The 25,237-nt window shown below is 37.7% G+C and overlaps 1 protein-coding gene across 1 annotated transcript in view; it reads left to right on the top strand.

Annotated features, from left to right (window-relative positions):
* LOC138172773 (activated RNA polymerase II transcriptional coactivator p15) overlaps positions 1-25,032 on the top strand; it is a 216,636-nt gene extending 191,604 nt beyond the window's left edge. Inside the window, exons 2-6 of the mRNA XM_069102626.1 lie at positions 2,704-2,743; positions 7,125-7,197; positions 9,679-9,798; positions 20,998-21,106; positions 24,698-25,032. Of these exons, the coding sequence (XP_068958727.1) occupies positions 7,126-7,197; positions 9,679-9,798; positions 20,998-21,106; positions 24,698-24,777 (381 nt within the window). The 5' untranslated portion in view covers positions 2,704-2,743; position 7,125 and the 3' untranslated portion in view covers positions 24,778-25,032. The remainder of the gene's footprint in view (positions 1-2,703; positions 2,744-7,124; positions 7,198-9,678; positions 9,799-20,997; positions 21,107-24,697) is intronic.
* The last annotated feature ends 205 nt before the right edge of the window (positions 25,033-25,237 follow it).

The raw sequence follows: 25,237 nt of genomic DNA, 5'->3' as shown, positions 1-25,237 counted from the left end.
CATCATCATTTGACACAGCTGACTACATTCTCATTGAAACTCTCTTCTTCCCTGGTCTCCATCACACCACAATAGTGTGGTGGTTTGGTGAAGAATCCTCTATCTCCTTTTTCCTGGTTCCTCTCCCTGTCCCTAAATTGTGGCTATGATTTTGAAATTGGAAAGAAGGGGAGAGCATTGGCAGTCAAGACCCAGTTTTACTGGAGGTTTTCTTCATTTATTTCTAATGAAGCATAACTTAAATCTGTGGGTGGTGTTCCTACCCTGCCCTGCCTCCCCCGACTTTCTCTCACTCCCGAACCCTCCCCCCCCACTAATCCTTGCCTGATTGCTTCAGAGATCTCAGATTCACTTCTAGAGTCTTTTGTTATAGGTAGGGGCACCCTTTGACAAAACTTGGATTTTCAAAAAAGTACTTTTCTACCAACTAAGGGAAAGGTGATAAATTCAAACAAATCTAGTCCTGATATAAACATCACAGTTGATGACAAGGCCTTTCTACCCCACTGCCTTGAAATACCACAGATTAAGTCATAGGCAATGTCTAGACCCATTCAACATATAGTAAAAGCCATGCTCATAGGTAAAATCATCAGATTGTACTCTTAACTTTTCATTTGATATAAATTCCATAAAGTAGAGAAAGACACTGTGTGTACTTGAGGGTCATTACATAAGCTAAAAATTAGCTAATTGTTATAACAGGGTATAGCTGACTAAATCTCCAGAGACAAAAGGAGATAAAGAGACACTTTCGACCACTGCTAAAAAGCAGCCCCCAATATTATGCCACCTGCAGCCCAGTGGGCATCCCTTTCTCACAAGGAACTTTTGCTCTAGACTTATTTAATTTGGATTTAGTATTAGGGAGCCTAACTCCAAAGAGAGGGAGGCAGGCTCTTCTCCATTTTCTCTGACTCATTATGCTCCTCCCCCACCTTGAGTTATTCCACCAGAAGTGACCCATTCCCCTCATTATGCTCATTACAATTGCTATCCAAATTCTACCCATCTTTTAATGCACAGCTTTAGGCTTTAGAGAAGCAGAGACACCTTTGGAACTACAGGTTGTAAATATGCAGCTTCCTCAGTCAGGAAAGGTTGGAGGAGAAAAGACCAGGGGAAGGAATTCTTATTCTGGAACCTATTCCAGAGAGTTTCCATCATTCCTAACAAAATTACTGACAATTAATCCTGACATCTAAGTGGTACTTTATGCTTTTAGGGTTTTTTTTTCAAACATCATCTTCTTGTAATTTCCAAATTCTTTTGGTTAACAAAGGTATTACTGTACTATCGTCTGGTACTGTCACTTAACTCTTGGGCAATTATTTACCTGTTTACGTGGGCATGTCTTGTTTGCCCAAAATAGATTAAACTCCTTGAGGGCAGGGACAGTACATTATAGCTCTTTTGGAACAATAACAATACATGAGAAGTAGGAGAGCAGGCACGGTGTGGTCCCACTGTTCTGTAGTGGATGGTCAACCTTAAAACCAGTCCTACTTCTAAAACTTATTGTCTATGGGTCCTTGATCATTTAGAGAATCAGTGCATCTGAGGTTTAAATTACAATGTCAATTTATACTGAGAGGGAGTTTCTAAACCAATGAAATCATGGGGTAAGTCTCTATTGAACAATGCTTTCCACTTTATAGTGCCTTATGGTTTAAAATCAGTTTTGCACAGTGTCACATACAATCACAGATTTAGAGATGGAAGTCAAGGCAACAAGCATTTATTAATGGAAGGGAATTTAAGAGATTTTCTAGTCCAACTGATAACAGAGAGGATAAGTGAATTCCTTGAGGTCACACACTGGTAAATGAGCAGAGCTGGGATTCCAAGGCAGCTGCTGTCAGTTCTAGCACTTTCTTCACTCTTCCAAGATGTCTTTTTCCATGGAAGATGTCTTTTTCCATGGTAGGTTCTTAATAAATATTTATTTAAAGAAAGAATTTTTTTCTGCTTTTGGTGTCACAGTTGATATTCTCTCCATACTTTCACTCAGTCAGCTCTGGGATCAACACAGCCCTTTCCAAGAAGCCTGGCCAAGGGTGGGGATGGTGGGATAACACACTACTATCTTGCCCTTCTGGGGGTAAAATTCTTCCTTTCTACCTGCCTACCCTCTTCCTTCCTTCCTTCCTCCCTTCCTTCCTCCCTTCTTTCCTTCCTCCCTTCCTTCCTCCCTTCTTTCCTTCCTCCCTTCTTTCCTTCCTCCCTTCCTTCCTTCCTCCCTTCCTTCCTCCCTCCCTTCTTTCCTTCCTCCCTCCCTTCTTTCCTTCCTCCCTTCCTTCCTTCCTCCCTTCCTTCCTCCCTCCCTTCTTTCCTTCCTCCCTCCCTTCTTTCCTTCCTCCCTTCCTTCCTTCCTCCCTCCCTTCCTCCCTCCCTTCCTTCCTTCCTCCCTCCCTTCTTTCCTTCCTCCCTCCCTTCTTTCCTTCCTCCCTCCCTTCTTTCTTTCCTTCCTCCCTCCCTTCCTCCCTCCCTCCCTTCTTTCTTTCCTCTCTTCCTCCCTCCCTCCCTCCCTCCATCTTCCCTTCTCTTCCCTTCCCGGAAGCGGTCCCTTTAAACACCTGGAGAACGGCCTCGAGTTCGCTCGAAAGGACACGCCCCCCTACCTAACATAGTCTCTCTTCCCGCCCCCAGCGCAGGAGGGGCGGGACAATTCTTTCCTTTCGTCATTTCCGGGTCTCTGTCACTCCTGAGGTAACCGCTGAGTGTGCGGCTGCAGGAACGGAGCGTGAGTCATTGAGGCCGGCGCCTCCTCCCCTTCCCTTCCCTCCGCCGATCGCGCCGCTCCGGGGCCCCATCCAAGGCCCAGGGCCCTCGGCGCCGCCACAGCCCTTGCGTGTTGCGGGCTGAGCGGCCGTTTCGGGCCCCGGGGTGGGAAATGGCGGAGTCCCTGGCCTTCTGGCGGCTCCCACGGTCGGGAGGCGGACCCCACGCCCCGCACTCGCGGGCCGGCTGAGGAGTCGGCGGCTGCAGCCGTGGGCGCCTCGGGGGCGGGCCCCGTCGCCGAATCCTCGGCTTTTAGAAACCCGGGCCTCGAAGGATGGCGGCGGTGGGGGCGCGGGCCGTGGGCCGCCGGGCCTCCCTCGCGCTGCCCCGGGTTCGCGTGGCGGGCTGGGCTCGATGGAGCGGGGAGGAAGGTGTCGGGGCGGGGGGGAGGGGCTGATCTTGGCCTTGGGCGGAGGGCAGGGAAAGGAAACTTATTGAAAGAAGAGAAGGAGAAAATGGCGCTTGGAGCAAGTCCCTCCCCTTAGCACTCCCTGAGTGTCCTCGGCTCTTCTCCAGCCATCCCACCCTGGTGGGCCGCCCCCCCCCTCCTCCTCCCACCGCCCCTCTTCCCTCCGCTGCGCCCCGCACCGCGCCTCCCCTCCGCGATCGTCCTCCCTAACCTCCCATCTTCCGCAGTCTCTCTTTGTATGTGATTCCAGGCCTTCTGGAGCTGATTTTCCTTGTCACCACCCTCCTCCTCCTCCTGCTCAGTTTCCTTCTTTCTTCGCTCTTCCTCCCCCGCCCGCACGCATCCATCCTGAAAGACCAGACACCTTCTTCACATTGCGTGCATTGTGTGACCTGTCCGGGACAGCCTTCCTCGCCCGTTGAAGTTAGGTAGCATTCATGTTGGGTAGATGCTGTTGAGGAAAAACAAATTAAAAGAGCTGAGTTTCTTTCTTTGAGAAAGGCTGTCTTGACAGAAGGAATATGAATTGAAGCCTTAATTAAGGCTTTGGTTATTTGGGTTTGCTTTCTTTACCATTTAGCTAACTCTTACTCTAGATGAAATCTGTACTCTTGTTTTGAGAAAATGCTTGTGGTGATGATTATTTAATATCTTTCAGGGAAGTGTTTACTAAAGGAATTGGGCGAGATTATGTTTTGGTAGTTAAATGAATTGAAATGGCTTATATTTAATTCATGATTTTTCATCTTTGCAGAATACTGGCTTCTAGGGCAGATAATTGAAGTTAGTCTATTGACAGCTGATTTAGGGTGGTGGTAAATAAGTGTGTTTTAAGACTTTGACCATTTAAAGTAGATGAATATGAACGATTGTAGTATCTTCTCTTTTTACTCTTTACCTTCAAGATTTTAAGTCAAAATTGACAGCTATTTTGAGGGGATGATGACTTATACTTTTGGAGTAAGCTGCCAGTGGAGAATGCCCCACTTTTTAATTTTTACCTTGACCTAATAAGGACCATGTTGAAGCTTATTGAGCATGTATTTTCAGCTACACACAGCTGATTACTGATCGACTGAAAAAATTTAAGATGTTCTCTTTTTGCCTTTTTGGAGGGCAATTGGGGTTAAGTAACTTGCCCAATAGGTTACACGGCTAATTTGTGTGGGAGAGTATTAAGTGTCTGAGGCCTGTACCGAACTCGGGTCCTTCTGACTCTGGGCCCGGCGCTTTACTCACTGCGCCACCTAGCCGCCCCCTGATTACTTTGATTTTCTAGAAAGGAAAAAGAGGCGGAATCTCAAAATACCCAGTTTGGTTTGTACCAAAAAGGCTATGCTGAATTAAAATTTGAAGTGTCATGGCAAGGTGAAATGTTTTTCTAAGCGTAGGGATATTTTGAAGTGGGTGTAACATAGCTGGTAATTTGTTCTGCTTTATTATAGTCTTAGGAACTAACTGATTACTTAAAACTTTTTGAATTGTAAAAACCTATAATTAGTACAAGGTTAGTACTAGGTATAAATAGAAAAGTGACAGGTTACATTGATTACTAGATAATGCTTTGTCTTAATGCTATTTGAAAATTAAGAAAGTGTTAATAAAACTAATGTGAAATGTTATGACAAATATATCTTCGTATAAAAGTTAGTACAGTCTTACTACTCTCTTGCTCAGAATCCTTTAATGGTTCGTTATTGCCTTCAGCTTGGCATTCTAGGACCTCCATGCTCTAGGCAGGCTCAGTCTTATTTTCTTCTTGCTTTCTTACATTAAGAGGAGGCTCAGTTCAAATAGAATTAATTTGCTAGGCCTGGAGTCAGGAATACCTGAGTTCAAATCCATCTTTAGGCGTTAGCTTTGTGACCCTGGTTAAGTCATTTAACCTGGCTACCTCAGTTTCTTGAACTGTAAAATGAGGATAATATTACACCTACCTTTCAGGTTGGTTGTGAGGATCAAATGAGATACTTGTAAATGTAATACTTGTAAAGTGCTAACTAAGCACATTGCCTGGCACATAGTAGGGACTTACTAAATGATTTTCCCTTTTCTTTCTTTGAACTTATTGTTCCCTTTCACTTTACCTGTGCTAACTCTGTTTAACCCATTCAGAACCTCTAGTGCTACCTATTTCATGAAGCTTTCCAAGAGATCTTGCCCAATTGTATATAGTCTCCTTATTTATTCCTATAGCTTTTTTGAATTAAAGAAAATGTTAGATCTGGAAAGGACTTCAGGTGTCATCCTTCAATCAACAAAGATTTATCAAGTGCTCACTATGTTCTCAGCCTCACAGAGATGAAACAGCTTGCCTATGGTCACATAATAGGTTAGTTTCAGAGCTGGGTTTGCTAAAAAAAAACCAAAAAAAAACCCAGCAACAACTAGCATTTATATAGCGCTTAAAGGTTTGCAAAGTGCTTTACAAATACCTAATTTTATGCTCACAGCCAGGCTGAGAGATAGGTGTTCTTATTATCCCTATTTTACAGATAAGGAAAAATGGCAAATGGAGGTTAAGGGACTTACCCAGAGAGTCACACAGATAGTTAAGTGTCTGAGGTGGGATTTTGAACTCAGGTCTTCCTGACTCCTGGGCTAGTGTTGCTCTATGCATTTTGCCAGTGAGCTTTACCTTGTAGCTATCTCTGAATTCTGTGGTGCCTGTCATATTCTTTTATTGTAGTCATTTGTGTACTCGCCATCTCTCCCATATGCCCTCTTCTCCCTTTTTCCTTTCCTGATAATTTCTTTGAAGACAGCAATCATGCCAGTCTTTATCTCACAAGAATATTTTGCACATAGTAGGCACTCAGTATTTGTTGATTGAAATAATGTAATCCTAATACAGTGAGTAATCTTGAATTTCAAATGCTTTCTCTGACCTTATATCTCCTTAACAAATATCTTATTGTGTGTGCTCTTTGCTTTCCTAGTGGGAAGTAGGACAGCAGAGCCCCAGCTGAGTAACCCACAGGTCTTTTGTTCCAACTTCACGAAATTTACTACCAACTGCTGTCTTTCATGCTATCTTCAAATTCCTTGCTTCTTTCCCCTCTTATCTCTGTGTCCTCTACTGCCATCCTAGTACAAATTTACACCCATCTGGACTATTGCAGAAACGTCTTTTGGTTTTTCTTCCTTCATTCTCTTTTATCTAATCCATCTTCTGAACTTTGTTATATCTTTGGCATTCAAGGCACTCTTCAATTTGATGTCCACTCTAGTTTTCAACATTATTTTGTAACGTTTTCCCTATTTTAATGTTCCAAATGCTACTTCCTTCATGAAGTTTTCCCTGATATTTAAGAATCTTCCCTTTTGTACCTATCATGGCATTTTGTTTCGTACCTCTCTAATGTAAAAGGAAGATAGATTTAGAGCTGAGAGGGAACTTTTACTGTTGAGGAACCCAGATCGTAACTTGCCCAATGTGGTAAGTGACAAAGCCAGTATTTGAACCCAATTCCTTTGACTCCAAATCCAGCACTCTCACCATTGTACCAGACTACAGAATTTTGTGTGTTTTTTGTATCCCACTTCCTAATAGGGTAGGAACCTTTGTTTTTTAATTTTTTTCTTTAGTCTCATAATAAATGTTTAGCATTTGTTGAGTAAGAAATCCAGGAGCATGGAGGAAAATGGTGGTGTTTGTATTTCGCTTCCCTCTTTGCACCCCCTGGGTTCAGGGTACTTTCTTCCACTTGGTAGTTTACTGCTATGCTCTGTTTTGTTCCGTTCACACAGACCGGAAGTATGATTTCTAGCAATGTACTTATTATAGCATGCCTATTACAATAGAGATTGACTAGAGAGTCACGCTTATTTGTAGCAGAATTTGGCCCTTCCTTGGTGTGAAATTAAGTTTAAATGATTAGTATACATTTAAAATTAACTCATAAGACATTCTTACAGTATATTTTCTTTCTAGGATGCCCAAATCAAAGGAACTTGTGTCTTCAAGCTCATCTGGGAGTGATTCTGACAGTGAAATCGACAAAAAGGTGATCATTTGAAACAGTTAATTTGCATAATGTCTTTGGTGGTATTTCTGTCTAGAAGTGGTGTGCTATGCTTCCCTTTTTTGTACTAAGAATTATGGGTTTTCAGAATTAAAAGTGATCTTAAAGATCTTGCAGTCCTCTGGTTTACAGATGAGCAAGTGACATATTAAAAGCCCACAAAAAGGAGGATGTGGGAGAACTAAGATTTGAACCAAGGTCTTCTGATTGCAAATTTACAACACTAAAGTATAAGGAGAGTGGGTCAAAGTTACTGTTTGCTCTGGTTCTAAGTCTTAGGGTATAATTTTCCTTTTCAGAATGTTGGGATATGTATGTCAAAGGTCTGTGGATCTTATTGGTGTGGAAACAGATCACTGCCTTTATTTCTGTAACTTAGTAGAATTCTTTGAGAATTGTCTGAGGCTTAGAGAGGTGTTAAGTCATTTATCCATGGTTGCACAGCTGGTAAGTGTCAGAAGTTGATTAGGACCCAGGTCTTCTTAAGTTGAGCATTTTATCCTTTTTTTCCCCGTGATGCCTATATTCAATAATGAGAATAGATTATCCTTGAATTCTTTGTTCCCTGTGGTTGATTTGATAATCTTAATCACGACTCCCAAGCTATTATTTAACATTTTAATTAAATTTTGTATTTGGTATGCTTTGCATTGTGTGTAGTTTGAATGTAGCTATTTATTTGTAAGTAAATATGGTGAAATAGGTCCAAGTTTTCCATTAACCATGCTCCTTATTTGTTGATAACTACCAGACATCTCAAGGAACACAAGAACCTTTTTATTCCTGTCAAAATAATAAGTTTTTTCAAACTTATATTAGATATTTGATTGGAATCTTTAACTTCCAGTTTCTTTGGAAAGCATTTTATTTCCAGCAGAGGTAACCTGACTGAACTTGTTTGTGGTATGCTGTAAGCACGTGCAATATGTAGACTTACGGCTTTTGGCTTCCAGATTTTTCATCTGTTGTATCTATTTGCTAAAGGAAAATGAAAGAATTTTGGACAAGTTGTATTTATTTAGAGCTTTAAAAAGATAGTAGAGATCTTTTCCCTTCAGTGCTTAAACAAGGCTTTGATATTAAAGAAGATGGTATAAAGAGGAAAACTCTTGATTTGACTAAAGTGCTTTTAATTTACCCATTAACAAGCTGTGTGACCTAATTTTAAGTACTTAGATCTAAATGGCACCACAGATCCTTACTGTGCTTCACTTTAATTCATCGAAGCTTTTTAGTTTTCTAGTCTTTTAGTTTTCTTTCATCATATGCAGAAAAATACAGAATATAATAATTTTATTCATATATTGAGAGACAGTTTGGTTTAGTAGACACAGGTCAAGAAGATACATAGTTTTATGTACTTAAGTCTCACCTCTCTGATACATAGTGGCAACATAACATTTCAGTGCTTTATGCTCATAAGTCTTTAAGTTATAAAACATTTTCATTCCTATTGGTAGAAATTGTTCCCTGACTAGTAATTCCCAATACCAGTGAAATCTCACTGGTCTGGTATCTCTTGCACTCTCCCATAAAAAAGGTTATTTTTTTGGGGCGGCCAGGTGTCACATTGAGTAGGAGCACTGGCTCCAGTGTTGGGATGACCTGGGGATCGGAATGACCTGGGGATTGAATCCAGGCGCCAGCACTTAGCACCCACCCGGAAACACCTGACCTTGTAACCTTGAGCAAGTTACTTAACCTCAATTGCTTAAAAAAAAAAAAAAAAATTTTTTTTTCCAGTTAAGAATCATGACTGCCCTCTACTGATTTGGGGAAGGACTTCATTTAAATACTATTGGGCCTTTTTGACTGATGTTCAATGATTATTTAGAAAGCTTTTAATGTAACATTGAAAAATGTCAGCACTATTTTGATGATTTCCATAAAAGTCGAAGAAGTTAACTTTAAGAGCCCAGTACAAAATATCTCTTTATTTTGTTCTATTCAATCTATGGTAGGAGTGTTCTAATTTGCCCTTCTCATTAGTTTATTGTATACCTATGTGATTTGCTCTAAATAAATAATAAACAATTTAATGACTAATATAACTTAATGGGTCACAAATTCCAGCAATGGTATGTCTTACCTTTCAATGGAGGTGGTGAACTGTCAGAATTGGCCAGTGGACAAATGTGCTGGTTGCTTTTCTTGACTGTACTTATTTGTGGTAAGGGAGGGGTCTTAATTCTCATAGGAAGTCATTGAAAAATTATGGTGATCTTGAAAAAATTTTAAGTAATGCATTTAAATTAGAAAGAAAACCTATTACTCCTTTTTAAGCCATATGTATGGATTGAAGACTATGTTCCTAATGAATAAATGAGGTTACTCCTTTTAAAACATTTCCCCACATTTGGGATTTTAGTTCTTTGTGGTTTTATTGCCTGTGGAATCATGTTGAACTTAAAAATATATTTTCTCTTTGCATACTTTGAGCATATTTAAAATTTGTATTTTAAGGCAAAGAGGAAAAAACAAGCTCTTCCAGAAAAACCCATAAAGAAGCAAAAGACAGGAGAAAGTTCTAAAGCACCAGCTTCATCCAAGCAAAGCAGCAGCCGAGATGATCATATGTTTCAGGTAAAGCTGACAGTTATATATTCTTAGAATCAAAGCAGTTCCCATATATTTTGGTACTAAAGATCATGAAATAAAAGGAAAGTAGAAAGGATGTTTGATTTGGAGTGACAGGACTGGGTTTTGAATTCTGACTGGTTTGGTTCTGGTGACTTCCCTACCCAAGTCTAAATCTGATCCCTATTTAAACCGATGACTTTTTTGTACACTCATCATCCTTTTAGTTGAAAGGATGCAACATTTCGTTGTTCTTTCAAGTGAAATAGTTGTTTGGACAACACTAAGAATTAGCCTAGGGTAGTAGCTGGAATATTATGACTGAAGTTGTATGCATGTTGCCTCATTTAAAAAAATTCTTTGTGAAACACCTAGGTGGCGATTCCCACAAAAAAAAATGTTATAGGAATTAAAAGTGATAAATAAATTGTAGGTGACTCTTGAGCTGAGCTTTAAAGGATACATAGACTATTAATTAGCAAAAAGACTGCATTTTAGCTGGGGTCATTGAATAATCAAAGACAGAAGTAGGAGTGAATTTGTTATGAAGGAGATAAATAAGGAGGCCTTCCTGATTCTGATCAGGAAGGATTAGTGTAAGAAATATGGCTAGATAAAGTTGTTGCACTCAATGGTAGGCCTTGAATGCCAGATTAAGGAGTTTGATCTTGTTTGGATAATCGATAGGGAGTTTTTTAAAAATTGGGCTTATGGAGAGTTAAACTGGGAAATGATTTGATGAAAGCATTGTTTTAGGAAGTGTAATTTGGCATTAGTAAATAGAATGGTTTGTTCCTCGGGGTTGGAAGATAAGATCACAACTGGATACAAAGACCACTTAGACTACCATATCCTTCTACCCTATATGTATCTTATATTTACCCATTTATATATTGTGTTCCCTATCACTTTGCCCTTAAGTACTTCTCTGATTGTGTTAACTCCCATGCTCACTGAACTCTAGGGCCTGCCCCCTATTGCCTCTAAGATAAATTTCTCTATTTAGCTTTTAACAACCTATCCATAATTATTGTTCCAATTCTATCATATGTTATTCCCTCTTCCTGAGTTTTTGAGATTCAGCTGAATAGTCCTTCTCTTGTTCACATTACTTTCCACTGGAAGTCCCCCATGTGCTTAGAATCTATTCTTTCCTTAGCCTCTTCCTCATAGAATTCCTCTGTTCCCTCAAAAACAAAGCTCAAGCATCATCTTCTACATATAGCTTTTTTTTGGTACTCCCAATACCAGTGCTCTCCCTTCCAAACTACGGTTTATTTTTCTACATTGCATTAATTCTCTTTATATTCTGTTTGTACTTAGATAAGCACTTGTCCTCCCAGTTAGAATGTAAACTCCTTAAGTGTAGAGTGTTTCATTCTTTGTAGTTGAATTCCCATTAGGTGCTTAATAAGTATTTGATTGATCCACCTAGAAGGAAGGAATCTTAAAGGGAAGGGATCAGAGTTCTCAGTTTTTAGTGTTGTTTTCCTTTAAATTATTGTGATCATTGTGGTATAACTTGTTTTGGTTCTGCTTACTTTTCTCTGTATCGATTCCTCAGTGTTCCCAGGTTTCTTTGAATTCTTTATAGTCTTTATTACTTAAAATGTGCAACAGGACATTCTGTACTAGAATAAATGAGAATGATTTGGCTTGAAATGTAGATTTTTGGGAATCATGGGTAAAAATGGAAACCTTAAGATTGGATGATCTCTGAAGAAGTGAGCATAGATAATGTGAGAAGCTATGTATTGAGGCTTCTATGAAAATTTGTAGCCAATAGAAGGTAGAAGAGCAAAGAAGATATAGGTTAAGAGAGAAGAAGAAAATGTGGTGGGTAAAGTATCACAGGACTAGAAGAATTTGTGTTTCAAGAGGAAGATATTTATCAGGTATATCAGAAATAATAATGGATGACCTTTATGTTGTGCTGTAAAGTTTTCAAAGCACTTTACGTGTATTATCACATTTGATTGTCACAATTGCTCTGGGAAATAAATGCTAGAGATATTACTGTTGCCATTTTACACGAGACAATGTGGCTTCAGTCATTTATTCAGTCATTTATCTTACACAAATTATTTAAAGTGAGATTTTTAACCCAGGTGTCTCCAGACTCTCAAATGTCAAGGCTGCTTCTGCAAAGAGAAATAAGGACCGCATAAAAGGTGATTGTATTTTGCAAAAAAGAAGTTCATTAATGACCTTGAGCAGTTTTAGTTGTCCTGGAAGATAGTTTAAGGACCAGGAGAAAGATTGCCACTCTTATTTCCTCAACCTCTGAAAAAAATCTGTTCTGGAGGAATAAAACAAGTGACAACAATGTTAAATTACAGCAGGGGAAATTTTCTCTTAGGTACAAATAAGGATTTTTAAGATTGTAAAGTTTTTTAAAGTATAGTTTTGTTAGTCAAAGGTTATTATAGGATTTAATTCACTGAAGCAGTCTTGTAAAAAAGAAATCCCTCTCTAATGACCTAGAATCTTGTCTCTAGGGACAAGTAAATAGATTTGATTAGTACTTTAGGATCTCTTTGTGAAGCTGAATACACAGTTATTAGTGATGCCTCTATGAGCCAGGGCCTATTTCTGAAGAGCTGATCAAAGTCAGTTAGAGATAATAAGTAACTCATTTGCCCTTTTTGTATGTTGGGAAGGCCTGGGGGGAGGAGAAGATGTTGCATATTTTTCCCATCTTTTCAGCCTATGAGCAAAAGCAAAGGGTAAAATAACATAACTAAGGTTACCTGATAGGCCTGAAATTTAGGAATATGTTTTGTGAGATTATATAATGTTTATATTAAATTTGGAATAAAAATAATTTTTCCTTGTTACTAATCTAATCTATACATAGAAGAGATATTTGCCAAAGTGGGAACATGGAGTAAAGGCATCTTGAAAGGTGGGGCTGGGGGTACATTCATCCAGTGTTCTGACACTTGAAATGCCTGATGTTAGCAAACATTTTTTTTTCCATTCTGATGCTGAAATGATAGTATCAGAGCTCTCGTACTTGACATTGATTTAGCAAACATAAAAAGTACTCTAACACACTTACCAGTCAATATCAAATATCTATTTAGCCCCTGCTGTGTGTCATGCATTGTGTTAGGTGCTGGGAATACAACTATAAAGAATGAAACAGTCCCTACTTGCAGTGAACTTATATTCTGATGGAGGAGATAAATATTACATATAAAATGTATTCACCATAAATATAAAGTTAATAAATACAAATATATGCAAAGTGGTTAAATAGGAGGTGGTTTTAGAAAGAGGGCTCTGGCAGTTGGGAGTATCAGGAAAACTTTGTGGAAAAGATGGTGCCTGAGCAGCATGTTCAAAGAAAAATAGGGCACTTGAGGCAGAGGTAAAGAGGGAGTGAATTCCAGGCATGGGGGAGTGGCCAAGTGCAAAAGTATGGAGATGGAAGGTGAAGTATCGTGTATGAGGAACGGGAAAGAGATCAAATCATTTTGATTGGTCACAGATTGTAGAAGGAGAAATGTATAGGGAGTCTGAATATAAGTTTGGGGTCAGGTTTTTACAGCCTCTAAAAGCTAAATAGAGACATCTACGTTTTATTCTAGGAAGACAGAGGAGTTAGTTGAGTTGCTGAGTCACATGGTCAGATCTGTGCTGAAGGAAAATTAGTTTGGCAGGGGTGTGTAGTATAGATTGGAGTGGGAGAGAGAGCTGAGGCAGGGTGATTATAACAATCTAAGTGAGAAGTGATACGGGCTTGAATTGAGCTGGCAGCTGTGTGAATGGAGAGAAAGGGGGTCAGATGTAAGAGAGGTTGTGAAGGTAGAAATGACAGGATTTGGTAATGATGAGGGAGAGTGAGGAGTCCGGGATAATACTGAAGTTATGAACTTGGGAGACTAGAAGGGTGGTGTGCTTTCAACAGAAAAAGTAGAGGAGTTTGGAAAAGGAGAGGGTTTTGGGGAAAGTCAGTTTTGGACAGCTTATTTTAAGTTGATCCTGGGATATCCAGTTTGAAATATCTTAAAGGAAATTGTTGATGTGGGTCTGTGGTTCGGGAGAAAAACTGGGACTGATTATGTAGATCTGGGAGTCATCTGATTAGAGAGGATATGGTTAAACCCATGTAAATCTATGAGGTTAACAAGAGAATGTCCAGGGAGAAGAGAAGAGAGGTCCTTGGACAGAAGAGTACCCACTGTTAGGGGGCATTATGTTCCCAAGATATCTCTTTATTACAAGGAAAAACATTCTTGTTAGACTTAACATGGATAGGAATTTTTGAATATAATTCTAATATGATCCTGCAGCATAGAAGTGATCCCTGGATTCTGAAGGATATGACACTGGAGTGTAATTTCTGGAAAGTAGCAAGTAAGCTGGGAAGGGCTATGGATACAGACCACATCTGCTGTGTGAGGACCCCTCTGATTAAGTTTGGAAAGGCCTGTTGTTAGAAGACTGCTGCCAGATGATTTCTTTTACTATAGTAACTCATAAAATAATCTCTGAGGTGTGAAATAATATTATCTGTCTCATCCAGGATAATCTGTACTGATCAAATTAATACTATTTTAGTAAATATCTGTTATTTCCAAAAATGACCAAATTTTCTGTTCAAATCCAAGGCATACTGTTCATCATCACAGAAATACAAATCTGTGCTCTAACCACTGACACCAGAGGCCAAAGTGGATCAGTTCTATGAAGACCTACAGCATCATTTAGAAAAAAAAAAACAAAAAAAGATGTCACATTCATCATAGATGGGGATTAGAATGCTGAATTTTAGTAGGAAATCAAAAGATAATTGGAATAACAAACACATTTGGCCTTGGAATGTAATGGATCCTGAGATATAACAGGACAGCTAGGCCAATTATAATTTAATAGGAGTGTTTATTAACCGGCTGGGACTGCCTCTCAGACCGAAAGACTGTAGCAAGCTTTCTGTTAGACATAATTTTATAGACAATGGTGATTGCTAGCAACAGAACATGTTTCTAAGGGGTTAGCATTGTTTCCATTGAGTCGAAGCTTTCTCAGTATTATTCCCATTTAAGGCAAAGCATTCCCAGTATTATTTCTATTCAAGCAAAACATTCTCAGTATTATTCTTATTGAAACAAAGCCTTAGTGTTATTTCTACTGAAGCAAAACAGACCTGAATCCGTGGGAATCTGTGGCATGTTTTTAGCAACACAGGTGAAACATTTCTTTACTATTGGAGCCTATTAGGTGGTTTCCAAGGAACCCAGTAGGCGTCCCCTCTAGCAGGTTTAAGGGATCTCTAGTGTATAATTTCTGGTGGGCACTTCAGGAATACAAAATGAAGCAGGGCCTCTGCTAGAATTTTATCAATCTAACTTGCTAGTCATAACAAAGACTCTTTTTCAGTAACCCTAAAGGTAACTTTACAGATGGACATCATCATATGGTCAATATGGAAATGAGATTGATTATATACTTTGCAGCCAAATGTGAAGCTATATATAGTCAGTTAAAACAAGACCTTGAGCTGACTGTGGTGCAGATCATGAGTTTCTTATTGCAAAATTCAGACTTAGATTGAAGAATGGCCATATGTTGTTCAGTCATTTTTTCAGTTGTATCTGACTTCATGACCCTGTTTGGGGTTTTCTTGGCAAAAATACTGGAATGGGGGTGGCTAGGTGGCACAGTGAATAGAATACTGGCCCTGGAATCAGGAGGACCTGAGTTCAAATGCGGCCTCAAACACTTAACACTTATTACTAGCCATGTGATCTTGGGCAAGTCACTTAACCCCAATTGCCCTGCATTACCCACTCCAGAAGGCCAAAAAAAAAATATACTGGAATGGTTTGCCATTTCCTTCTCCAGCTCCTTTTACAGATGAAGAAACAGAGGGAAATAGGATTAAATGACTTGCCCAGGGTCACAGAACTAGTGTCTGAGGTGGAATTTGAACTCAGGGTGATGAGTCTACCTTACTTTAGGCTAGCACTATCCAGTATGGCACTTTGCTGTCCTCTATTAGACTAAATATGACCTAAATAACATCCCTTATGAATAAGAAGTAGATGTGATGAATAAATTTCAGGGATTAGATCTGATAAATAGTGCCAGAGTGCCTGAAGAGCTGTGGACAGAGGTTTGTAGTATTGTATGGGAGGCAGCAACAAAAAACATTCCAAAGAAAAAGAAGAGTAAGAAAGCAAAATGGATGTCTGACAAGGCTTTACAAAAGGATAAGGAAAGAAAAGAGAAAGGGAAAGATATACCCAACTGAATGCAGAATTACAGAGCATAGCAAGAGAGATGTTTTTTCAAATGAACAGTACAAAGAAATAGAAGAAAACAATGGAACGAGAAAGACAAGATCTCTTCAGGAAATTTAGAGATATCAAGGGAAAGTTTCACGCAGAAATTGGCATGATAAAAGACAAATGTAGTAGGGATTTAATAGAAGCAGAAGAGATTAGAAAAAGGGGCAAGAATACACAAAAGAACTATACAAGAAAGATCTTAACCATTGATAACAAGATGGTATGATTACTAATCTAGAGCCAGACATCCTAGAGAATGAAGTAAAATGGACCTTAGGAAGCATTGCTAACAGTAAGGCTAGTGGAGGTGGTGGAATTACAGCTTAAACTTTAAACACTTTAACATCTTTTAGGGTTTTAAATAAAGTGTTGCACTCAATATGTCAGCAAATTTGGAAAATTCAGTAGGGGCCACTGGATTGGAAAAGATCAGTTTACATCCCCATCCTAAAGAAGGGCAATGCCAAGGAATGTTCAGATTACTGAACAAGTTGCAGTTATTTCACATGCCAGCAAGGTTATGCATAAGATTTCACAAGCAATATGTGAAACTGAGAATTACCAGAACAGGCTGGTTTTTGAAGAGGCAGAGGCACTAGAGACCAAATTGGCAACTTTCTCTGGATTATGAAGAAAGCAAGGGAGTTCCAGAAAAACATCTACTTCTGCTTCATTGACTACACTAAAACCTTTGGCTACATGGATCACAACAAGTCCTCAGAGAGAGGGAAGTGCCAGTACTTGTCCTTGAGGAACCTGTATGCAGGCCAAGAAGCAACAGTTAAGAACCAAACACGAAACAACTGATTGCTTTAATGTTGGGAATGGAATAAGACAAGACTGTATATTGTCACCTGATTTATTTAACTTATATGCAGAATACATCATGTGAAATGCCATGCTGATGAATCAAAAGCTGGTCGCCATGAGAAATATCAACAACCTTAGAAATGCAGCAGATAACATTCTTTTGGCAGACAGTGAAGAAGAATTAAGAAACCTCTTGATGAGGATGAAAAATGAGAGTATAAAAACTGGCTTGAAGCTTAGTATAAAAAAAAAAAACCAAACAGCTCAGAACAACAAACATTTCCTGGCAAATAGAAGGAAAAGAAATGGAAGTAGTGTCAGATTTTATATTCTTGGATCCAAAGATCACTGCAGGTGGCAATGTCAGCCATGAAATTCAAAGACACTTGCTCCTTGGAAGTAAAGCTATGGTAAATCCTGGATAGTATACTAAAAAGCAGAGATATCCTTGCTTAACAAAGGTCCATAGAGTCAAATCTATGGTTTTTCCAGTAGTAAGGTATGACTGAGAGGTGAATTATAAGGAGAGATGAGCATCACGAATCAGTGCTTTTGAATTGTGCTGAAAAAGACTTTTGAGAGTTCCTTGGATGCAAGGTCTAATCAGTCATTACTTAAAAGAATTTAATTCAGGCTCTTCACTAGAAGGTCAAATACCGAAGCTGAAGCTTTAATACTTTGCCCACATAATGAGAAGATAGGACTCCCTGGAAAAGACCCTGATGTTTTGAAAGACTGAAGGCAAAAGGAAAAGGTGATAGGTATAGGATGAGATAGTAGATAGTTTCATGGAAGCAACAAACATGAACTTGGACAGACTTAAAGAGGTACTGGAGGATAGTCCATGGGGTTACAAAGAGTCAGATACAGCTGAACAACAAAAACCTGTTATGTAAAATTTTTGGTTCAGAAGAATCCTTAAAAATTCATCTCAGGAAAACAGTTTTAGGATTATTGACCACGCCATAGAAATAGTTTAGTTTTCTCTAGCACTAAACAACTTGACATAGAGTAGGCCCTTAGTTAATGTTTATTATTCCAACGGGTCATTTGTTAGATATCCTTTCTCAATCAAGAAGCATTTATTAAGAGCCTCATGCTCCAAGCACTGGGGATACAAAGACAGAGAGGAAACAATCCCTGGTCTTTAGGAACTTATATTCTATACCAGATAAGAATATACAGAATATGTAAATGGTGATTTGGTGTCATCAATTAGTAATACCTAAGCTGTTCAGTTTATTTTATGAGCCATTACTTTAGTCCTTGTTTAAAGCATTTATTACTGTTCTTTATATGCTACCTTCCATTTTGCAAGAAATGGTATGTCTAATAGTATCTCTAATTTTCTATCTTGTATCTTGATCACTTCAGTAATCCATTTAAATTTGTATTTTCCCCAAACAAGTGGTAGTGATCATCAAAACTTAAAAAAAATTTTTTTTAAAGAAAGAGCTTTCTTTAGCTTTCAGCCCCAATCCCTCTAAAACTCTTCATAACCTCGTTATGTACTGTGGTCCAGCCATACTAGCTGTTTTGTTCCTGATGCACAACATTGCCATTTCTGGTCTTCCTGCATTCACAGTGCCTCTGTCCCCCATGCCTGGAATGCACTCTTTCCTCACCTCTGCCTCTTAAAATCCCTAGTGGCCTTCAAAACTTGGCTGAAGCAGTCTTTCTTATGGGAGGCCTTTTCTGATTCTTCTACCTCCAGCTGTGAATGCTTTTCTCATGTCACTTAAAATACTTTGTATGTAATTTTAAAGTAATTATATTTTACAAGTTGTATATGTGGTTTACCTCTAGGAGGTAATTTGAGAGCAGAGACTTAATTTATTTCTGTCTTGGTATTTCTAGTTATTAGCATAGTGCCTGTTGCTTAATAGGCACTTAATAAAGCTTGTTGATTGCTGTCTCCTCTAGAACTTAACATTTTGCTAAAACAAAAAACATTAAATTTGTGCATTTTTTCACTTAGTATCTGTTGGCAATATGTGCCCTTGTAGTTGTACTCTAAAGAGTTTTCTTTCAAAGATGATAGTTTCCTATACTAATCAAATTTCCAAGGGGATATTTTATTGAACTTGATAAAGTAGAATGTTGAAGAAAATGATGAAAAGAAATTGAGATGAAGGGACAGTAGCATTTCTACACATCAGACTATTCTAAGGCATCACTCATCAAAATCATCTAATATTGATTAAAATATTTGATCATTGGAACATATTAGAAAAGGGAGAATCAGAAATGATGGAACTCAATAACCCAGTGTTTGATAAAATGGAAAACATAAATTACTTAGGAAAAAACTCTTGATTTGATAAAAACTAATGGGAAAACTGGAAATCAGTAAGGCAGAAATTAGACTTAGACCAATACCCTATACTGTACTCCATGATAACATTTTAATGGACATGTTTGATATTAAAGATCATATCATAAAAAAATTAGAAGAGAAGCAGATCATGTGCTTCTCAAACCTTTGAGTAGTATTCTTAACCAAACAAGAGAAAGTGGCAGTTACAAAATATAAAATAGATAACCTTGATTATATGAAACTGAAAAGATCCTGCATAGAAAAACTTAATGCACCTAAGATAAGAATGGAAGTGGTTGAATGGGAAAAAAAAATTTGTATAATCTCTTTGATATCTATATATTAACTAATATAAACATATTGTATACACACAATGAGTAGTAGCCATTTCCTTGTAGATTAGTGGTCAAAAGATATGAACAGATAGTTTTCAAAAGAAGAATTGCAAAATATTCACAACCATATGAAAGAAAACTGTAAATCATAATAAGGGAAGTGAAAATCAAAACAACTTCTAAGGTTTCACTTCACTCTAATTTGTTAAAGATGACCAAAAAATGGCAGTAGTCGATGTTGGAGTGGTTATAGAATCATAGGCACACTAATACATTGATAGTGGATCAGTGAAATGGTACAGTCATTCTGGAAAGCAGTTTGAAATTATGCAAATAAAGTGATTAAAATGTCCATATCCTATGAACTAGAAATTCTCTTAGTGGGCTATAAGTCCACTCTAAGGAAACCATCAGTGAGAAGAAAGTCCCCATATAACACCAAAATATTTATAGCAGCATTTTTTGTGATAGAAAAGAATTGGAAACAAAATCGATGCCCATTGGGTTGGGGAATGGCTAATCATATTGTGGTACATGAATGTAGTGAATTTTACTATGCTATTAGAATGATCTGTGTGATAAATACAGAGAAGCATGGAAAGATCTGTATGAACTGATGCAGAGTGAAATAAAATCTACACAACAATTACAGCAGTGTTAAATGGAAAGAACAACCACACACCCCTCCAAATAGAAGTGAATGTAACAAAATAATAAAGATCAAGTATGAACCAAACGAAGATATGTGAGGGGAAACCATAACCTACTCCTTTGTAGAAGTGACAGGTATATTGTGTATGTTTTTGGATGTTTTCCATGTGCCAATCAATTGTGTTGATATTTTTATTTTAAAAAAATACTACTTAAGGGGTGACAGTGACACTAGATGGCACAGTGAATAGAGCACTGGCCCTGGAATCAGGAGGACCTGAGTTCAAATGTGGCCTCAGACACTTAACAGTTACTAGCCGTGTGACCTTGGGCAACTCACCCCCAATGGCCCTGCCTTCCCCCTCCAGAAAAAAAAAAAGCAAAAAAAAAATACTACTTGATATGTGGAATGACTTTCTGAGAGGGAGTTGGAGGGGGGATTATTATGATGATATAAGAAACAAGACATTCATAAAAATTTTTTTAAAAAAACCCAAGATAATAGTTCCCAAATTTATTAATACAAATTTTGTGGATGTTTTCCTTTGTTCCTAGTTGTTTTTGAAAATATTTGGAAGATTTTTAAGATAAACTTTATTGAATTTTATTATGTAGATACTTTGACTTTATTGAAAAAAGTAGTCAAATAGTAGTCATGAGATTTTCCATAATCAAATAATGGAATCAGGTAGTTTTTAGTGAAATATTCAATGATTAATGTGGTTTAAGTCTGTACACAGTTTACTATGCAAATAAATATTGATAGGAATCTTTCATGACCTTATTTTATTTGCAGATTGGAAAAATGAGATATGTCAGTGTTCGAGACTTTAAAGGAAAAGTCCTAATTGATATTAGAGAATACTGGATGGATCAGGAAGGTGAAATGAAACCTGGTAGAAAAGGTGAGTTTTTTTCTTCTTTGGAAGATAACTTTGTGAGGATTGTTAAGATGGAACTAAACTTACATGTCTCTAAAGAATACATATGGGGTGGCTAGGGGGCTCAGTGAATAGAGCACCAGCCCTGGAGTCAGGAGGACCTGAGTTCAAATCCGGCCTCAGACACTTAACATTTACTAGCCGTGTGACCTTGGGCAAGTCACTTAAACCCAATTGCCCTGCCTTCCCCCCTTCAAAAAAAAAAGAATACATATAGTACAGAATGTAAAGGGTTCTTGTCTCTAATTTGCCTAAAACCTAATTACTCCAATTTCTCATTAGGACATTTTATCATTAACATGAAAATTAACTAAATCTCCTCTTTATGTAATTATAATAGTGTAAGATAAAAAAGAATCCTATTCTGAAGCTTCCTTTTCTTCTGTAGATGGTGACTGTAACTTCTTTTAGGCTATGACAGTGGGTCTGTTGTGTTATGGCAGGTACTACCATACAAGAAAGACTTCAGCTTTGGTCATCAAGCCAAAGCTGATCACCAGAAAGTTGGTTACAAAGTGATTGAATTTTTTGACCACAGAAACTCGTGAAACCATCTACTAAGGCAAGGAGGAATTGTGAATTATCAGTGGAAAGAATACTTTCACTTGTGAAATCCTAAGAATGATGAGATTAACTTTATTCTTTTATTCCTAGACATCTTTGTGGTGGATATGTTCTAGTTAAGAACTTTTAAAAAACATGGATCTGTTATTGCACAGCTTTGAAAATTATGTATATTTATATAAAGTTTATTATAATTTTTTTTACTGTAGTTCAGAGAGCTTCTAGAATTTCACTTTATAATCTTATCAATTTGAGATTTTAATTATTTTTGATTGAAATTATTTTGTTTTATACCATTTTTTTGGGATAATTGGAGGCCAATTGGACTGTCATAAAATTACTTGGGAATACTATTTTTTAGGTACCCTTCCCTGGGAAGGACGTATTCTCTGTCTTTGATCTGTAAGAGAGATTAATTGTTGATGTTTATCCCTACCCCTGACCTTTCCCTTCTTCATCTTGTCTCACATCTGTTTTATTGAAATCTTCTTTATTTATTCAAGAAGCATTTGTTGAATACTTGCTTTATTGAGTCCCATACTAGGTGCTATTAAGGAAAGAGAAGAGTTAATCTTTGCTCTTGAATTAGGGAAATAGCTTAATTCATTTTTTCAGTTTAACATACATTTATTTAAGGGCCATTTGTGTACAGAACATTGTGTTAGGTCCTTGAGAGAGCCATTACAAAAATTCACATGCTTCTTACAGTGCTTTAAAGTTCGAAGCACCTTTTTTGAAACGTGCTTTTGAGGTAGTGTTTGTTATAGATGAGGAAACAACCTCAGAGAGGTGACTTGCTCGGGGGATCAAATCCCTATTAAATTCCAGTATTAGAGATTGAAATCCAGGGTTTGCTACATGGTTGAGTTTAGTCTAGTTAGGGGTGTAAGACAAACACAAATTAACTCTAATAGACATAATTCCTTAAATTCATTAAGGTGCAGAGCAAAGTGGTTTGTGTGGCTTAAGGGAGGGGAACCATCATTGCTAGTGGGTGGAATTCAGAGAAGGTTCTATGGAGGAAGTAGCATATTATTTGGCCTTTAATGGATGATGGGTAGGAATGCAGGTTAAATTGAAGAGAGAGGACATTGCAGGCATCGGGAATAATAATCAACATTAATATAGTGTTTTAAAGTTTATATAATCTCGTTTGATTTTTCACAGTCACCCTGGGAGGTAGGTGTTATTCCCATGGGTGGTGGTGCTAGAGAGAGAAATGCTTAGGGAAGAAGATAATGAGCTCAGTTTTGGACACAGTGATTTAGGAGTACGGGGGTCATGACTTCCAGGTAGAGATTGTGTATAGGCAGGTAGAGAGGTAGGTCTGGAGATCAGAAGAGAGATTTACCTGCATAGAAAGGCTTCTCGAAATTTTGTTAAGTTCATAAGTTTGCATAGGAAAGGAATGCCAAGAAAAGAGAAGAGGGCCAAGGACAGGACTTGGGGTTGAAGGAGATGAAAGTTTTGTTAAGAAGTGATTAGAGAGAGGTTATAAAACCTATAGTTGTTGGTCACTGAATCCAAAGTAAGCGTTTCTGTAATAGAAGCAGTGCACATATCAAACAGAGAACCTTGACAAAGCAGCCGCATGAACATATGGACAACCATTTGGACTGTTTCAAAATTTTAACCTGGGACAAAATGCTGCTTATTTTCTTCATTATTTACCCCACTTCCCTGTTATTTGGAGCTTCCACTTGCTGTCCTCCCGCTTTATATACAATTTCATTGTCTTACACATGGTATTGTTAAACTTAATGCATTTTCCATAATATCTGTCACCCTCTTTAAATCTTTTGTTGAAATCAAGTCTTGAATATTGGTGTCTCCTTTGCTTCCCCCTTCTGCTTTCAGCAGTAGTCAGTCTAGCATGTTAGACAGATTTTTTTATTGCTGCAAATGTTAAACTATTTGAATAGCTTTAAGTTTCCTAATGCATTTCACGGTTTTGTTATTACCCCTTTGCATTCAGAAATCTCCAAAATTCATCTTTTTCTCCACTTATTTACTTGTAGAATTAATGCATTAAATATTGGAGGCTTGGAGAATAAGATAGAACAAGATATAATACCTTGATAAGCTTACATTCAAATTTAGACAAGGTGAAAGAGTGTCTCTCTCTAATAGTTAATTGTACCCATAGTGATAACTTTGTACAAAATATGATAATTTGCTAATGTACCATATTTTTATTGGCCCATGCTAGCTTCTGGAGATGTGATAGTAAAAATGAAGTTTACTATCTCTCTAGGGTAATTACTGTCCCTTCATTTGTACTGCTAGGTTTTGTAGCTTCTAGAACTTAGTGAAATGTGACTATTTAGTGTGTTGTATAGCTTTCAGAAATACTCCTGAATGTATCCTGAACAATGTGGTCTCCCTGCCCCAAATTAACTTCATCAGAGATGTCCTAAGAGTCCTTGGGGCTTGTACCCTAGAGGGGTACAAGAGGTACCAAGAGGGGTACAAGAGTCCTTGGGGCTTGTACCCTAGAGGGGTCCTAAGAGGCTTGGGGCCTGTACCCTAGATTCTGCTTAACACTCTAGAACTAAGTGATTTACCTGGCTTCCTATGGACCTGTGGAAAAAACCTTGCTCAGTCCTGGATTTGATTGTTACTTGGCAAATTTGTGCATGCCTGCTTGGCTTGCTAATTTTCTGATGACTGTGCTGTAGCTGCATATTATCATTTGCTCTGATTACTTGTCAAGATTGCATAGGAATGAGTTTAAATATTGAAAGATACACTCATCTATCAAAGTGGAGGGTATGTAAGAGCAATAATGATCTTGTTTTGACCTGGTCACAGAGCACTTTGTGGAGAAATAAAGTTCTATATAGCAGTAATAATTTTTTTTAAACTCTTAATGGTATTGAAGATAGGTAATTAAAATTTTAAATTGTGATGTTTCAATTGTAAAGTTTCATTTGTAAAGATCTGCACTTAAAATAAATTTTAACTCTATTTTTTAAAAAAAATATGTTTTAGGTATTTCTTTAAATCCAGAACAATGGAGCCAACTGAAGGAACAGATTTCTGATATTGATGATGCAGTAAGAAAACTGTAAAGTCAGAGCCATATGAACCTGTACTGTTTTGGTTGTTTTAATCAGTCTTTTTACATTGGCTTTTTGTTTTCTAAACTATTTGTTTTCCAAGACTATTGTATATTTGAATTGCAAAACAATTTGTAAGATGAATCCTTTTTTTTAAATGTGCATTAAAAGTGTATTCTGAGTGAAGCTAATTGTCTATATATACTTTATTAAAAAGGAATGCTTTGCATCTACCACCTGGTGTAAAATAAAATCAAGTAATAAAAATCTAACTGTTGTGGCCTTTTTTGATCAGAAGTATTGGTAGGCCAATATTGACAATTTGTAGATCTTTTAGTTTCAGCTCAACTGATGTTAAGGAGGCATTGAATAGCGTTGAATTTAACAATAAACATTTTGATTTGTAAAAGCTAGAGCTTATTATCTTTTCTCTTCAAAATATCCAAAAGTGATTTAACTTAAACTTTTTTCA

This window comes from Petaurus breviceps, unplaced genomic scaffold (assembly GCF_028583685.1).
Source record: "Petaurus breviceps papuanus isolate PSGF00001 unplaced genomic scaffold, PetGlider_PUasm1.0 129, whole genome shotgun sequence".
NCBI lineage: Eukaryota > Metazoa > Chordata > Mammalia > Diprotodontia > Petauridae > Petaurus > Petaurus breviceps.
This window is presented reverse-complemented; position numbering and strand designations above follow the sequence as displayed.